The sequence below is a fragment of the Cryptosporidium muris genome, genomic scaffold (assembly GCF_000006515.1).
Source record: "Cryptosporidium muris RN66 scf_1106632373453 genomic scaffold, whole genome shotgun sequence".
Taxonomy (NCBI): domain Eukaryota; phylum Apicomplexa; class Conoidasida; order Eucoccidiorida; family Cryptosporidiidae; genus Cryptosporidium; species Cryptosporidium muris.
This window is the reverse complement of record NW_002196570.1, coordinates 881,881-899,096: the sequence shown is the minus strand read 5'-3', so window position 1 is coordinate 899,096 and position 17,216 is coordinate 881,881. Positions and strand designations below refer to the sequence as shown.

Sequence of the window (17,216 nt, the reverse complement as noted above, 5' to 3'; positions counted from 1 at the left end):
TTAAAATTACTCTTAATTTTTTTAGATCTATTGGAAATACTAGAACCCCGCCCCTAGCTTTTGATGTTTAATTTCAGGTCTCGAATATTAAGTATCCATAACTCGTTTAATTTCTCTTTTGTTGCGGTTTTATTATAATAAAGTAATCAGTAGTTCACTCTATTGTATTATTTAATTTCGCCTATTCATTTGTAATATATATTCCAATATGACTTGCAAGAGATTTCAAATAGTGTTTGTTGCATCGGAAGTTTCTCCATGGTCACATACTGGTGGCTTAGGTGAGGTTTTGGGTGGAATTCCAGCTGCATTAGGTAAAATGGGTCATCGTGTAATGTGCATCTCACCTAGATGGGATCAGTATTCAGATGCTTGGGATACAAGTGTACATTTTGATTTTGAAATTGATAACAGGATTATAACTACAAGATATTTCCACACATTTAGAAATAACGTTGACTATGTCTTTGTCGATCATCCACTTTTCTTAGAACGTATAAAGGGACTAACACAAATGAAATATTATGGTCCACAGACTGGCATTGATTGGCCTGACAATCAGATTAGATTTGTTGTATTCTCACATGCTGCACTTATTGCAATCTTGAAGTTACCATTAAATGGATATCCTTATGGTGAAGAGTGTGCAATAGTATGCAATGACTGGCATACTGCACTACTACCAGCATTGATTGCTCAAGAAAGAAAAAAAAGTAGATGCCTTAAAACCTGTATATTTCTTTGCATACATAATATTGTTTTTCAAGGAAGATTTCCCTATGAATCGCAGCAGAAGATGTATGGAATAGATGAAGATATATTCAAGGCATATATTTGTTACCAGTCTCTCAAAGTAGGGTCTAAATCACCAAAAACTGATATTATTAATTGGTTGAAAGGTGGAATATATTTCGCTGATAAAGTTCTAACGGTCTCCAAGGCATTTGCAGAAGAAATTGTTCAATGTCCATCTAGAGGCATTGAATTAGATGAAGATCTACGTTCCAAGGGATGTGTTGGAATTCTTAATGGTCTCAAAGATATTATCTCTCCAATGAACTTGAAACTCTGTAAAGCCGCACAAATCCCTACATATAATATTTATGATGTAAATTTTAAAAAAACCATTTGCAAGTCTTCATTTCAAGCAGCAATTGGAATGACTTCAAATCCCACTGTACCTATATTTATTTTTATTGGTAGATTTGATGTACAAAAAGGGTGCGATGTATTTTTCGAAGCTATTAGAAGAGTATTCGGAGTAAAAGGAGCTAATGGCCTGAATTCTACAATAAGTACGGGGATTTCTACTCCCGAAGTAGAATTTGAAGATAACAAAACTACTCAGAAAAATATGGATATGCAATCAGCACATATTGTAATGATGGGATCAGGTATCCAAAGTTTTATTCAACAAGCAGAGGAGTTAGAAATGTTGTTTCCAAAAAGGTTTAAAGCAACATCTTATGTTAAAGGAGGTTTGAAGTATCTAGCCTTGGCAGCAGCTGACTTTTTAGTTGCGCCTTCTAGATTTGAACCATGTGGCTTGGTTCAAATGGAAGCAATGAGATTTGGATGCTTACCTGTCTGCACACCTACTGGTGGATTCAAAGAGACAGTCGAACATATGAGAACTGGAATTCATCTTGATCGAGAAATTGAGCTGGAAAGTGTTGTTTCAGATAGCTCAGTAACTTCACTACTTAATGCAATGAGTACTGCATGCTCAATATACAGATATGATACTGAAAAGTTAGATGAAATGAGGAGAAGAGCTATTGAAACTGCCCATAAATTTACTTTGACTGCAACTGCTATAAAATATGAGCAGATGTTTGAAGAATGCAATGTAAGTGATATCTCCCAGTATCAATCCCGTGAAACTACTCTTGCAAATATTGTCGTAACAGACGAATCTATTTTTTGACGATCTTCGATTATTACTTAGCGTAGTTCCTACCTTTTAAGTCTAGTGCATTTAATTTTTTTTCTTCTTACCCTTTTCTTAGTTCTTTTTTAAAAGCTATTCTACTTTGTACAATACATCCTAACCGCTAGGGTATTACTTAAGCGCGATAAAATGGATCCTGTACTTGATTCACCACTAAAACTAGGTAGGCCAATAAATTGTAGAGAAAAAACGGTGATATGTGACTTGATACTACTGGAATGAGTTCAGGTTTCATATGCTCGGATATTCATAATGCATTTTTTGAGCTACTATCAGCATCTGAAGTAAAGAAGATATCGGTTTGCCATATTGTCTCCTCAATCACTTTCGAATCAACAGGAGATGCGAAACGTGGTGGTCTACACGATCCTTCTATGGGACCTTTGGATATTCGTGATTTTTGCACTACCTGTGGTGGAAGAAGTGAATGTCCCGGTCATATTGGTCACATAGAACTAGAACTTCCAGTCTATCATCCTTTGTATATACGTCAGCTGGTAAACCTACTTAAATCTATATGTTGGCATTGCTGTACTTTGAGAATATGTCAAGATACATGTAAAGATTATATTAAGCGTCTATTTTTGTTGAAAGAGTCAAGATATACTGATAATAAACATTTTCTAAGTGATGGTAGAGCAACTACCCATACGGAGTATGCAGATAATTGTAGCAAACTAATTTGTGATTCAAATAGTCAACTGAATCAACCATCAAATATATTATCTGTGGATGAGAGAGCTAACATTCTTCCAAATGATGATATAGACATTCGAACTTTTATCTCTTCAGATGGGTATACCCTTGAACTATGGAATAACTTGCGCTCAGAGTTTTTTGATAAGGCGATTAAGCAGAAAGCATGTTCAAATTGTGGAAAGTCATTCAGAGCTACAGTAAAAGAATCACAATTGAGTATAGGAATAACTTTATCATGGCCTGAGAGTAGCAAATCACCTATTGGTTTAGGTAGTACATGGGGAAATTACAATTTAAAGGAAGGTCAGATTAAGATTGAAGATGACTTCTCTTCAGAAGTACCTGATCAAGCTAAGATACATACCAAAAAAGGACAAAGTTTAATTTCACAACATTTTCAGGCATTTCAAGTTGTCCCTATATTAAAGAAGTTATGGGAAAATAATGAAAAAATATTAGAATTTTTATTTCCAATGAGTCGTGAAATTTCGTGGGAGATGTTTTTTATGTTTGTAATACCAGTTCCAGCAAATAAATTTCGTCCTTTAGGTGCTCTAGGAGGGAGGAATATCCCATTATTGCACCCACGAACATCTGCACTACTGGATATTTTAGTTGCTAATGAACGACTTCGCTTCTATATTGATTTACAGAGACAAAATAAAGATAAAAGTACAGATGATATAGGTGGAAGTTCAAGTCAATCTGGATTGCTATCATATGTATCTTCTTTACAAGAGAGAGTCAACTCATATTTGGATAAAAACAAAAGCTTTAAACCAGCATCAACCCCACCAGGAATTAGACAATGGCTCGAACGAAAAACAGGTGTAATTAGACAAAAGATGATGGGTAAAAGAGTTAATTACTCAGCTAGAACTGTTATTGGACCTGATCCCTACTTGGAAACTAATGAAATTGGGATTCCTCTAATGTTTGCAAGGAATTTAACAATTCCTGAGTATGTTGGTACCCATAATGTACTTATTATGTGCAAGTTGGTAGAAAATGGAACAGATCATTATCCTGGTGCAACGAAATTACAGTTAGATGGCACTCTGTATGACTTATCCAGACTAAACATATCACAGAGAATATCTAAATCTAAATTACTACTTTCTTCAGTTTTTACCTCACCGAATCCATTAATCCAAAACAATTACCCAATAGTATTTCGGCAAGTAATAGATGGAGATGTTGTCCTAATGAACCGTCAACCAACTCTTCATAGACCAAGTATTATGGCACATTTCGTTCGAATTCTACCTAAAGATAATATAATGAGACTTAATTACGTAAACTGTGGCACATATAATGCGGATTTCGATGGTGATGAAATGAATCTACATCTTCCACAATCACTATCCTCCCGTTCAGAAGCTAAGTATATAATGGATGCATCACAACAGTACTCTGTACCAAAAAGTGGAGAACCTTTACGCGGTTTAATACAAGATTCATGCATTGGTGGTGCATTTTTAACGAGCAAATCAACATTTTTAAATCGTGAAGAATATTATCACCTACTCTACACCTCACTTTCCTTTATACTTGATGTAAAGTCTTCTGCTCTTTCTAGTTTACCAATAATGTATTCTGCCAATGGGCATGTTATATTCGGTAAAAATAATACTTCTTCTCAGTTAAATACAGCTTCTGGTACAGTAACTATTGATGAGACAATACTTAGGTTTCAATCTCACAAAAACAATAGGAGGGAATTTACTAGCTCAACAAATTTAGATGGAGTGATATTAGAACCTCCTGCCATATTTAAACCAATTCCTCTTTGGACAGGTAAACAGGTTGTAACTTCAATGTTGAAGACATTTATAAACAAAACTTCAAGTTCAGATCGTAAGATATATGCAGGTATTAACCTGATTTCGAAATCACGTACTCCGGGAGATTCATGGAATGGGATCAATGATGGTGACTCTGAAGAGTCAACTGTTATTATAAGGAATAGTGAGCTTTTACAAGGAGTTATTGACAAAAACCAGTTTGGAACCAATACATATTGTTTAGTACATCTTTGTACTGATTTATTTGGACCAGTTATTGGTGGAAGGCTTTTATCATCTTTTTTCTACTTATCCCAAGCTTTTTTACAAATTAGAGGATTTACGTGCAGTATTGGAGATATGTTATTAACATTAGAAGCAGAAAAAAGACGTAAAGATATCATTAATAAATGTACAAATGCTTCTGTATTTTTACAAGAAGCCTTCTCTAACTTGGTATTACAGAGAATTAATAATGACTACGAGATCTCCTCTATGGAATATTCCCTCCCAAGTATAGAATGCAAATTCACTGATAAATTAAAGGATATTTGCGACTTTAGTGACACTTCTTACACGAAATTTGTTGAATCTCCTAAAAGTCAAGCACAGACTTTAAGAATAATTATTGACAAGCTTTCAGAATATTACAAATCTAACACTGATGTAGATAACAAAATTATGATTAGAGAGCTCACAAAGTATACCAATTTATTTAATCTTCTTAATTTTAATTCTCACCCAACTGGCTTATCTACCAAAATAAAAAGTAATTATAGTAAACCCTGTAATCTCACTTTGAAAGATGGAAATAATCAAATCCCTTACTACTACCAAAGCTGGCTTGTTAATAGACTTGAGAATGCAACATGCCCTAATAATAAGAGTTATAGAAGGAATTTTTTTCTAGTATATCCAAATGAAGTAACAAGAAGGAGAGTTGAATTCGTTGTTGGAAAATTATTATCTCAAAATACTTCATCAGTAATGAAGATTATTGATACATTCTGCAAAATGGGCATTGGAAATATTAGCTCTCAAGTAGGTGAGATAGTAAATGGCTCTTCCACATTCTTACCCTTTCCTAAGAATGGATTTTCATCAATGGTTATTACAGGAGCAAAGGGTTCACGTGTTAATCATCAAATGATTTGTGCAATGCTTGGACAGCAAGAACTTGAAGGTAGAAGAGTTCCAATAATGATCAGTATGAAATCTCTGCCAGCATTTGCTCCATATGATTTTGGTTCAAGAGCCGGAGGTTTTATTACTGATAGATACTTGGATGGTTTACATGCTCAAGAATTTTTTTTTCACTGTATGTCTGGTCGTGAAGGTCTAGTTGACACTGCTGTTAAAACGGCTAGGTCAGGTTATTTACAAAGGTGTATTTTAAAAGGTCTAGAGAGTATGATTGTTCAATATGATGGTACAGTAAGGAGTGATGATGGAAGCATGATACAATTCATATATGGTGAAGATGGTATTGATGTATCTAAGTGTAGTTATATAGCGCGAGTTGATGACCTTGCTAGGAATATAGAACTTTTGTCACGCAGTTTGAATGCTTGTGAAGCTAAAAGGAATGATGTAGTGAGACTTTCTTTTTCAAAAGTTCTTGAAATAGAACATAAGTACGGACAATTTGCTACAGTAATGAATAGAAGCAAAAAAGAAAAAAAGGCTAGATCGAACTCAAGGAGATATTTCAGTTGGGAAATAGTAAAATTGGATGAGAGTGATACACCCATAACATCAGTATTACCACCTGCTGAATATTGTGGTTCTGTTTCAGAACTATTTGTTTCTAATCTTACAGAAAACAATTTGCAGCGATTATCACATCTTTGCAATAATCATCAATCAATTAATACCAAAGTAGAAAGGCTGAAATATGAAAATAAACGAAGAAATGGTGACTCTTCCCATAATCTTGAAGAATTAAAGAATATAGAGTACTTACTCCGACTGAAGTACTCACAGACACAAGTAGCTCCAGGTGAAGCCGTGGGATGTCTTGCAGCCCAGTCTATTGGGGAGCCTGCTACTCAAATGACACTAAACACTTTTCACTTAGCAGGTCATGGTGCAGCCAATGTCACCTTAGGTATACCAAGGCTTAGGGAGTTGTTACAAACAGGAGGAGAGTCAAAAACTCCATATTCATTTATACCATTAAATGTTAAGGGCTCTATGAATCAATTACAAGCAGCTAATGCTGCAGATCAGGTTTTGGCATGTTTCAAAAGTATTCCACTCACAGATATAATTGCAGCCATTGGTATCGATAATTCAATAATTTATGACTGTGTTGGTCAGTACAACAACAGCAAACCCTCTTACTGTTGGAGATACGATCTAACGATTCAATTTGAAGATTTAGACTCATTTTGTAAAGTAGTTCCTGGTTACTCAATATCAAATATAATTAATCAGATTTTTTCTAAGTGTTTACGACCATTTTTGAGACAGGTAAGTATATATAACCATATAAATTGGAAGCACATGTTGAAATTATGTAAGATGATGAGTAAATTACTTTCGTTCTTCTGAATATATTTCATCTTTTTACTGATACTGAAGATATAGACTAATTACTCTGATTTAAAATCTAATAAAATTCTGATGAAAGACTCTTTTATTATTTAACCTAATAAATTTTTGTTTTTAGGTAAACAGTATGTTTATCCTATCATGCTTGAAGTGTAGAACCAATAGTAGGTTTAGTTATTTACATGACGAAGTAGATGAGTTTACATACAAGTATATATATGGATGTCGGAGTTATAAGGAAGAGAGAAGAAATATTGAGACATATAAAGGCTCATCAAACAACTTATCAAATATTGAACAAGAGAGTAATAATATAGACATAGCAGAAAGTAGCCAGGATAATAAGGAAATTGAAAATGGTAAGTCTTTGAAAATTCTTTTCTGAAAATTATTAACCCTACTTTTACTCTAGATTATGTAGATATTGGCACATCGAGAGAAAAATCAGATGGAAGCAGTGACTCCGAGACTGAGCTAAAGAGTATTGGGACAGATGATGAATATTCCGATGAAGAGAAAATTGCAAATATAAACGAAAATAGTGAAATAGAAGTTGATGGTGATAGTATTGTAAATGAGGCGAAAAGTGAAGATATATCTTTTTCTTTTGCAGACACTGAGGATTTATCTAGCCATGCAATACGTCTTAAAATTTTAAGCCCCATTTTATTGAGACATGTTTGGGATATAAAGCTTAGTAGACTAACAAATTCTCTAAAGGTGACTATTGGATGGCCTATTGAATCCTGTCCTAATCGTATTGACTTATTGCCAGAATTATCACACTGCATCTCAAAAGCACACTTGCGCTCTGTAGAGAATCTTAAAAATGCTCGAATTACAAGATGTCAACAATCGGAAGGTAATACATTGGAGGTGACAGTTCAAGGAACTAATATTGGCTATATATATAATATTTCACCTGATTTGGTGTTACACAATAATATAAGATCCAATGATATCCAAACAGTATACAAATATTATGGCATTGAAGCTGCAAGAAAGTGTCTTATAAATGAATTAACAAATGTATTTGCAGTTTATGGTATCAATGTTGACTATAGACACTTGTCATTAATTGGAGATACAGTGACATTTAGTGGCTCTATACGCGTATTTAGTAGAGTTGGTAATGTAGCTCACAGTACATCTCCTTTTTTACAAATGTCATTTGAAACTAGTATAAAATTCTTAGCTGATGCTTGTTCAAGGGGTGCTATCGATTCACTAAAAAGTCCTGCAAGTTCAATATCAGTTGGTAAGATATGTTCAGTTGGTACAGGACTAAGTCGTATATTTACGATAGTTAATCATTCTAACAAGTCGAATGTTTTTAAAGAAATACATGGTAAAGAGAATGACCATAGATTCAGATTTGTTTCTAACTAGTATTCTCATAATATTAGGGTGATAACTTTGTTACTATATACCACTTGTAAAAGACTTCAGTCAAAGGAATATATCTGAGATTTGCCAGAATTGAATAGTGTTATCTTCAGATGCAGATGCAATTAATAAGGGATCTCCATGGTTACTATAGTTCCAAGAAAAGTCAGATATAGGAGCACCATGGCCTGCATGACTGAATATTATTTCTGAAGATGTCGAGTCACTTTGGTTTGATTCTTTGCATATATCCCATAAAACTACTCTATTGTCCCCACATGCTGAAGCAATAATATTGGGGCACCAAGGAGACCATTCTATCTTAGCAATGGGCCTGTGATACTTAATATTTTTAATAGGGTGTGATAAATCACGTAGATCCCATATATTAATTTTGCCACCTGAATCAGAAGTTGCAAATACAGTAGGTATAAAACAATTAAACGATATGGAATTCAAAATATTGCAATTGGGACTTTCAGAATATTGTGATGGGTTCATTGACTTTTCCCTAATATCCCATAAGGCTAGGAATTTATCATCGGATACAGAGGCAAATACATAAGCGTGTGATGGATGCCACTGCACATCGTTAATTTCACCCTTGTGCCATTCGTAGGAATTAAGAGCTTCTATTGACCTTATAGACTCTGTGCAACCTGTATTATCATTACTATAATATTCACAATTATAAATTCCACTCTTTGTATTACAATATGAACCTATTCCACCTTCAGTGTAATTTGCAATATCCCAAAAGCATATGCGACTATCCTTTCCACCTGATATCAAAAAACCTTCATTAGAGAAATTCCAGCTTAGTGCATAACCCTCATTATTATGGCCTGTTAATACGAGCTGTGGACGGACAAGATCATCTGATGAAAATGATTCATGTTTAGAGTAGTCAAATAATAGGGTATCACCCTTCTTTGTAGCTGTCTTTGTAGCAATGATGAATGGATGTTGGTGCATGTGTAGTGCTTTATTTACTTCTCCAGGGTGGTTAAGCTTTGCCTTTATTTCAAATTGAATTGATGAACTAATATTAGTATCATTATTATAGCGATACTCAGCAAAGCTTTCATGGCACATTAGATCTTCGGCTTCAAAAGAGTCTGCCAAGTGGACCTCTGCAACTATCAAATGATTCTGATCCTCACCATTTGTATGGGTACCAAATATAATTTTATGCACAGAGTATGTGCCATCAGCAGATTTATAAGAATTTGGTAGCCAATCTAATGTGAGTGTGGGCCATTCTAGTGTGTAAGAAAGCATTGAGTCATATAAGTAGGGGCAGTTCCTTCTCCAGAAATAAAACTCATCATCATTCTGTAGATCTAGGTGTTCCTGTGGTGATTCTTGGCAAATAATATTGTTATGTTCTTCCATTAATTTTAAGTGGTGTTACCTTCCCAAGTAAATCTGCTTATCCTTACGGCCTGCGGAACATTTAAGGCGGTATTGCCTGAAAATTACTTTCTCATTCCTTGCTTTGAAAACAATATACCAGTATTAAATGACCTATTTTAAAGCAAATAGTATTGTAGCCAATCTTCATTGGGTATCTCCGTAATTTCAGGTTATTTAGCCTATTTTTTTTACCTATTTACAGGTCTATAAGATAGAATTAATTCGTTCTACATCCCCTAATCATATATATTATTTTCTGGTAAATATAGTTATAGGTAAAAATGTTACATATGAAATTCAATTATTAAGATGCTTTATTACAAAATAGTGCCTCTTTCTATATAACACTTCCATTTAAACCCTCACACTCATGCACGAGCTTTTACTTAGGTTTTTAAATTAATTAACATTAAAAATGGTACTCTATAGAATTATTCTTTTGATTTACTCATATTATACCCTACAACTACTGGCTATATATGCTAATTTTAAGCTAATATACTGTGATATAAGAAATCATGTGGTGACAAATATTAGAAAATCATCTGTTGTTAAACCTATTGATCTGGAAACAAAGCTTCACGTATTTAACCACTCTGAAAACTATGGAAGGTTAGTAAATAGTAGAAATAGAATATAATCCAAAATTACTAGCTACTTTACAATCTATTATAGCTTAAGTAACATCCCAGTTTGGGAAGATGCAGGAGATTATGATATACTAATTGAAAATCCTAGTTCAGCAATATCACAGCTAGTAACGAATTTATCTGATGAATACATAAAAAGTATGCAAGAGAAACAAAGTTACTATCAGCTTAGAGAAGAGGATTATGATACCATAGACTCTCTTCATAAGTTTTTTCCTCAAAGTAACCAAAGTGCAACAGACTCTAAGATAATAGGAGTACTAAATTTGGTAAGTAGAATTGTTGTAGTAAAAATGTAATATTAATAACTTTTTATAGACGAGAAATACAATTTACTTTGGAAAAAACATATCTTCAGTAATAGAACAAGATAGAGAACTCATTAGAAATACATTTCCTGAGGTAAAGTGAACTTCTACCACTCATAGAATAAGTGTATATCTTTGGAAATCTTGCAGGACTTCGGGAATAGATCTGAATGCATTCAAAGTAACTGCTCAAGAATTAATAGCTTTGATAATTTACTGAGAGTAAGATCGATAGTTCTTGTTAAAATTGACTAAAACTTAAAAAAATAAAAATTATAGGAAATACACGCTACTCATAAGGAAGATCACAAAAAAATCGATGATTATTTGGACAGTTTGAATATAACGGCACCAGTAAGTAATAGTATAATCTCATATTATATATTATCAATACTTTTTGTGGGATATTTAGAAGGTTGTTTCTACAGCAAATGAGCTTTACGATTCTTATATATTATTATCAGCAACAGCAAGAGAATATTCTGAACAGGTAATTTTTTTTACCTTGATCTTTACTAGAATAAGAACTAAAAATCTTCACTACAGAGTAATGAAACTAAACACCATAACCCTCTGACAATTCCCATAAAACCCTACTAGTAAGTTTTTCTTCTTTCTTTTACTAATATACTTTTAACTTCTTGACTAAAGTATATGGGAAGATATTGATAAATTATGGAAACTACATTTGACTAAAACAACTACACCTATTCCAAAATACAGAAAAGCTATTGATTCTACTAATAGTTATAATGAATATGCCAAAAGGACAAGAAATTTACCATTTGAAATTTATGATCAGTGGTATGAAGCAAGAAAAGAGCGTGAAGAAGTGAATAATGTAATTAGAAAGGCATCGATAGAGCAGAGGGATCGAGTTCTTGAAGAGCGTATGAGAAGGCAACGAGCATATTATAAACCAATTAAAGAGCCCTTTGATGATATGGCAGTGGTAGGTGATGGATTTTACCTTGAAGACTTGATAATGTTATTGAATATATTAATTATTTAATATTGTAGGTAGGGACACAAATTTCTAATAAGATAGATGAGAAATTCGGTCAAAGTTTCGGTGAGGTAACTGATATTATGAATGAAAAGATTCAAATGAGGTATGTGAGGTGTAATTTGATTGTTAGTAGTAAAGTAATAAGTATTTTGATCCAATGAGTGTATTATTACAGGCAGGATAAATATTTTGATAAGACATTTAATGATAAATTAAAGGAGTTTTGTATAATATATCCAACTTGCTGTCAAGATATTACAAGGTGTCCGCAGTTTTTTTATAATTTTGCTCCATCAAGCACAAATTATGAATCATAGCGCAACACTTTATAAATGCAGCATCTTACTTTAAGGTATAGCATACTTTTTTTTGGAACTGCTCTTGTCATGGAAAAAGCTAATTCTCAAAGGCGCCCTAATATATCTGCACGCAAACTGAAACGTGAGGGACATTAGTTTTAGTTTTTTTGCTTTACAGGCAATATAAAGTTTTATCAATCTAAATTAATCTTTAGTACTATAAAGTTAGCAGGTATTTGTAGTGCAACTATGGTGGATGGGATGAAAATGGCAATATCTCCTATTAAAGTTCCATCACATAAACGTGGAGTAGATATCTTAAGAGATCCTTCTCTTAATAAGGGTTTGTCATTTTCAAATAAAGAGAGACGTATGCTCAAGTTAGAATGTCTTTTGCCTCCAACTGTTGAGACTTTGGAGCAGCAGGTTGATAGATTATGGTTGGAGGTAATGTCAATTGAAAGACCACTAGATAAGTATACTTTTTTGGAGAATATAAAGACTTCTTCACTGCTTCTATACTATGCACTCTTATCTACTCACTTCCGTGAGTTAGTTCCTATTGTCTATACTCCAACTGTAGGTGAAGCATGTATACAGTTTTCTAAACTTCCTCTTTCAAGAAATTGGTTGGGAACAGGATTGTACATATCGTCATATCACAGGGGAAAAATAGCAGAGTATTTGGATCATTGGCCTCAGGATGATGTTCAAGTTATTGTTCTGACAGATGGAGGGAGGATTCTTGGACTAGGTGATCTTGGAATCAATGGAATGCCTATACCTATGGGCAAATTATCGCTTTATGTATCTCTTGGAGGTATCAATCCTAATAAAACGCTACCAATTGTACTTGACATTGGTTCTAACAGTAATAGAATTTTAGAAAGTCCGAACTATATTGGTCTGCATGAAAATAGACTCAAGGATGAAGAGTACTTTCTAATAATGGATGAATTAGTATCAGCCATTTTTTCAAAATGGCCAAAAGTTGTTTTACAATGGGAAGATGTGACTACAACTCGTGCGATTGACTTATTAGAAAAATATGGGAATATGTATAGATGTTTTAATGATGATATCCAAGGTACTGCAAGTATCACACTTGCTGGAATTTTAAGTGCTCTAAATATCACAAAAGGTAAACTGGAAGATCAAAGGATACTATTATGTGGTGCTGGTTCTGCTTCTATTGGGATCACTAATTTGATTATTAAGTTAATGATATCTAATGGAGTTACTAGAAAAGATGCATTAGCACGATTTTGGCTTGTTGACTCAAAGGGATTGATAACTTGTCACCGTGATGTAAGTACACTTGATAAATACAAAATTCCATTTGTTCGTACTGATATTGAGAAGGAAATGAAATCTCTAGTTGAGATAGTGAATTTTGTTAGACCAACAATTCTATTAGGAGCATCTGGACAAGCAGGAGTATTTAACGAAGAAGTTGTCAGGTGTATGAGTTCATATGTAGAACGTCCAATAATATTTGCACTAAGCAATCCGACTTCAAAAGCAGAGTGTTTAGCATCAGATGCATATAACTGGACAGATGGTCGAGTTATTTATGCAAGTGGAAGTCCTATGGAGCATGTTACAAGACAAGATGGTAGTATTTGGAGACCTGCTCAATGTAATAACATGTTTGCTTTCCCTGGTATTGGCTTAGGTGCATATATTGGACAACTTTCATATATTCCAGATGAATGTTTTATTGCTGTTGCTACTACTATTGCCACTGCAGCCAGTAATTCTTGTAATGATGAGGCCCTTTTTCCTCTTTTAACTGCACAGTTTGGGCTTGATTTATCTACAACAATAGCAGCTGATGTAATAACCACTGCAAGGCGGTTAGGTATTATTACTTCAGATTATGAGCAACGGCTACCTGTAAATTACGACGAGCTAGTTGATCATATAAAGATGTCGTTGTGGGTACCCTGTGATGTTCCTTATGTTGATACTGAGTATAAAGATTTGTGTGCTGATCAAAATACTCAATGTGCTATTGGTGCTTAACTATTTTTAAAGGTTCCTTGGTACTTCAAGTTTCATAGCTCTATTTTACCTAGATATGATGAAACTTTATCTAAATTACTATTGAAAACTAGTATTTTTAATAGTTAATCAATTCTCTTTAAAAGTTATGCTCTACTATTGGAACTGGATACATGTACTCATAACTTCTTTGAATTAAGTAGAATTTTCAAAGTAAGGATCTTCCAAAAAGTTTGAATCGCATCACCTTATATTTAATCAATTTGTGAAATCTGAAGTTACTTAGCATATTGACCAAATACAACCTTACTTAAATCTTCAGGTTCTATTCCCAAAACTAGAGGGACAGGGATAGATTTAGGAGTAAATATGGATTCCCAGAAGTATGCAAAGTGATCTATTTTAAATTTAATGTTACACTTTATTACTTTTCTTTTCAGGCAGAAAACTTACTAACTTCAATTCCAAAGGCAAATATCCTATCTTTTATACCAGGACTGAACTCAATAATAACTCCTACGTCATCTAGTTGTGTTTGAAACGATACTACAGGGATCAGGTCACTTCCAACTCCAGCTCCAGCTAAAACAAACGATCTTCCTAATCTTCCAGCACCTGCACGGGCAATAACAGATGGATCATTATCTGTTGGAAAAGTTGAACTAAGCAAAAGTTGCCAACCGTTTCCCCAATTTCCTAAGATAATTAGACAAATTCATTTGTTGATGAAAATCAAACTTGGGAATTTATAGAATTTACCTAGCAAGTCTGTAGTTCGAGTAGTAAAGCTTCTTACAACTGTAAACTGATATCCCCTTAGTCCAATTGCAACTCCATAAGATCGCTGCTTAACATTTGTAGCAACATCAATAAACAATGTTTTATATGAAGCAATGGCCTATTTTAAGTAAGAATTCCTATAAAGTTATATTCTAAAATATGTAGATTATCTACTTACCTCTGTACTGAATTGTTGACCAGATATAATGGGTAGTAAGGGAGAAAAGTTATGCCTAGCCGATAGACTAATATCTCTTAATGTTATATGTTGAGCATATTCTCTTAATCCAAAAGTTGCTAGAGTTGATGATATTAAGTATCGTGACTGCAAATCAATTCCCCAAGCATTTAGTGTATTGGATCGATCTATACGAACTCCATATAGTCCTTGAGTATAACCAAATGTAAAGAACCTTCCTAGATCAGTTAAAGCTTTTGCTGATAAGAAGGAAAAAATAGCAGTGTTATATGACATTCCATATGTTACAGCTTGTTCAATATACGAATCTCCAATAAATGCAAAAGCATAATTTCGGCCAACTCTTATAAAGTTCCCATCAGAACCAACAAGGGGTGCATATCTAATGAGCCAGTCACGCCAAAGTAAATTTTGGAAGATGGCATGCACTACTGGAAGTTGTGGCATACTTCTGTAGTATTGCTCTGTTAGTTGCTCACTAGCTACTCTATCAACAGATTGCATATGTGAATTCATATTTTTGTTGAAGAGTAGATATGCTTTGTCACCTCGCTGATTAGTACCAACAGTTGGAGTTTTCATTACAGTTTTTCCAGTTATATGAGATTTCATTCCATGTGGATTAGGTTGTGCTAATCTCCTCATCTTAACATTGGAGTTCCATATTTCAGAGGACCACCTTTTGTTAGAATAATCATTTTTACTAACTTCAGTATCTTCCAACTGAATTTTTTCTATATTGAAATCTTCTTTAAATTGATTGGTTAGAGTTTTAGTATTAATATCTCTCCAACTATTTAATGGCAGATATTTGGAATTTCCTTGAAGAAGATTTGGTTGTTCAAAGCTTAGAACACTACTACAATTTTTACTGAGACTTTGAGGTTCGGCGAAGGTTTGCATAGCACACTTGAGAGATATCTGATAATCTGAAACATCTCCATCTATTTCTTGAATTAACTTTTTCTTAGATATTGAAAAGATGAGATGATATGGAATATTCAACAAGATAGTAAAACTTATATCTTTACTAGATGGACAGCCATAAACTACTATTGGTACCCTTGATAAATGTTTATCTTGATCCTGTTGATTTTTTATATATATGTACTCACAGTAAGATGGCCACAGGTAGATGTTAGGATAACAATTTTCAGTATAGCGTCTATCAATATGATTATCAAATATAAGATCTTCTTCGTTATTAGGAACATTAACTTCATTATATTCACCTGCAGTAAATATGGATGATATTAACATTCCATATATTGGTAGTTCTTTAGCTTTTTGAAATTCTTTACCATTTTCACGATTTGGTATTTCATTTGATTTTATGATTCCTGCACGAACTACATTAGACCATCTAACATTTGGATAACACTCCTTTCCCTTGAAACAGCATGAGCATACTGCGATTACAGTGAATTTTGATGGCAACCTCATACTTGCAAGGCCAATTTTATCACTCTCCTTGTTACTACTATCGATACTTCTTGACCAAATCTTTTTGTCGAGTGGATCAACTGAATACACAGAATATTTGTAGTTATGTGTAGAAAACGAATAATCCTCGCAAGATTTCTCACTTTTAATAAATATTGCATCAACTTTTTTATTTCCTGAAAAACAATCAATACTAGTCAAATACTTGTCAGATTAGTATCTCACTTACCACTGATTTCATAAAACTCTTCAACAATAAAAGCTTTACTACAACTACCCTTAGTTTCATCACTTATGGTAAGGTTTGCATTAAGTATTGTTGTTTCATCAATAATATGCAAATCAATACCAAGTGCTGAGATCTCATTGATCAACTTTTTCTTCAATATTGATGAGATTGGGATAGAAATAACAATGCCATCACTATCACACCAAGCAGATGGAGGAATCTCCTTTGGTACTCCAACTTTCATAAGCCACTGCTTTGCTATTTTGTGTAAGTATTCGCTCTTAAAAATTCGTGGTGTGGAATTTGTCTCATCATATAAGTTTAAATCACCGAACAAATAAGATTTTTTAGTATCTTTAAATTTTCTGTCAGCTATAGTTCTATTCACGCCATTTTCAGATATCCTAATATTATTGCTAGAAAAAGCTACATAAAATATTAAGAAGCTCAGAACCAACACAAATATCTTAACTGAAGTAATGATCTTCATACATAAGTGTTTGAGT

The 17,216-nt window shown here is 33.6% G+C and overlaps 7 protein-coding genes across 7 annotated transcripts, besides 1 other annotated feature; 5 read left to right on the top strand and 2 right to left on the bottom strand.

Moving 5' to 3' along the window:
- Positions 1-208: 208 nt before the first annotated feature.
- Positions 209-1,967, top strand: CMU_041190 (glycosyl transferase; the record flags this gene model as incomplete). Its single annotated transcript, XM_002139362.1, has 2 exons — positions 209-1,849; positions 1,911-1,967. The coding sequence occupies 2 exons, from the start codon at positions 209-211 to the stop codon at positions 1,965-1,967; spliced, it is 1,698 nt and encodes a 565-aa protein (XP_002139398.1).
- Positions 1,968-2,169: 202 nt separating this feature from the next.
- CMU_041180 (DNA-directed RNA polymerase I largest subunit, putative) lies at positions 2,170-8,376 on the top strand (the record flags this gene model as incomplete). Its single annotated transcript, XM_002139361.1, has 3 exons — positions 2,170-6,906; positions 7,106-7,346; positions 7,409-8,376. 3 exons carry the CDS (start codon positions 2,170-2,172, stop codon positions 8,374-8,376), a joined length of 5,946 nt encoding a protein of 1,981 aa, XP_002139397.1.
- On the bottom strand, positions 7,895-10,086 carry CMU_041170 (uncharacterized protein). The gene has a single exon (XM_002139360.1). The coding sequence runs from the start codon at positions 9,766-9,768 to the stop codon at positions 8,437-8,439; it is 1,332 nt and encodes a 443-aa protein (XP_002139396.1). The 5' UTR covers positions 9,769-10,086; the 3' UTR covers positions 7,895-8,436.
- A 118-nt stretch (positions 10,087-10,204) lies between these two features.
- Positions 10,205-10,738, top strand: CMU_041160 (uncharacterized protein; the record flags this gene model as incomplete). Its single annotated transcript, XM_002139359.1, has 2 exons — positions 10,205-10,401; positions 10,465-10,738. The coding sequence occupies 2 exons, from the start codon at positions 10,205-10,207 to the stop codon at positions 10,736-10,738; spliced, it is 471 nt and encodes a 156-aa protein (XP_002139395.1).
- A 440-nt stretch (positions 10,739-11,178) lies between these two features.
- CMU_041150 (uncharacterized protein) lies at positions 11,179-11,917 on the top strand (the record flags this gene model as incomplete). The annotated part of the gene is made up of 3 exons (XM_002139358.1): positions 11,179-11,237; positions 11,399-11,699; positions 11,768-11,917. 3 exons carry the CDS (start codon positions 11,179-11,181, stop codon positions 11,915-11,917), a joined length of 510 nt encoding a protein of 169 aa, XP_002139394.1.
- Positions 11,742-11,763: a sequence feature (AT_rich).
- A 387-nt stretch (positions 11,918-12,304) lies between the features above and the next one.
- CMU_041140 (NADP-dependent malic enzyme, putative) lies at positions 12,305-14,080 on the top strand (the record flags this gene model as incomplete). The annotated part of the gene is made up of 1 exon (XM_002139357.1): positions 12,305-14,080. One exon carries the CDS (start codon positions 12,305-12,307, stop codon positions 14,078-14,080), a length of 1,776 nt encoding a protein of 591 aa, XP_002139393.1.
- Positions 14,081-14,337: 257 nt separating this feature from the next.
- Positions 14,338-17,200, bottom strand: CMU_041130 (uncharacterized protein; the record flags this gene model as incomplete). The annotated part of the gene is made up of 5 exons (XM_002139356.1): positions 14,338-14,456; positions 14,513-14,755; positions 14,819-14,957; positions 15,018-16,657; positions 16,711-17,200. 5 exons carry the CDS (start codon positions 17,198-17,200, stop codon positions 14,338-14,340), a joined length of 2,631 nt encoding a protein of 876 aa, XP_002139392.1.
- Positions 17,201-17,216: the final 16 nt, after the last annotated feature.

Bases quoted from the DNA above. Each gene is read 5' to 3' on its own strand.
- CMU_041170 (XM_002139360.1), bottom strand. From the start codon at position 9,768: ATGGAAGAACATAACAATATTATTTGCCAAGAATCACCACAGGAACAC.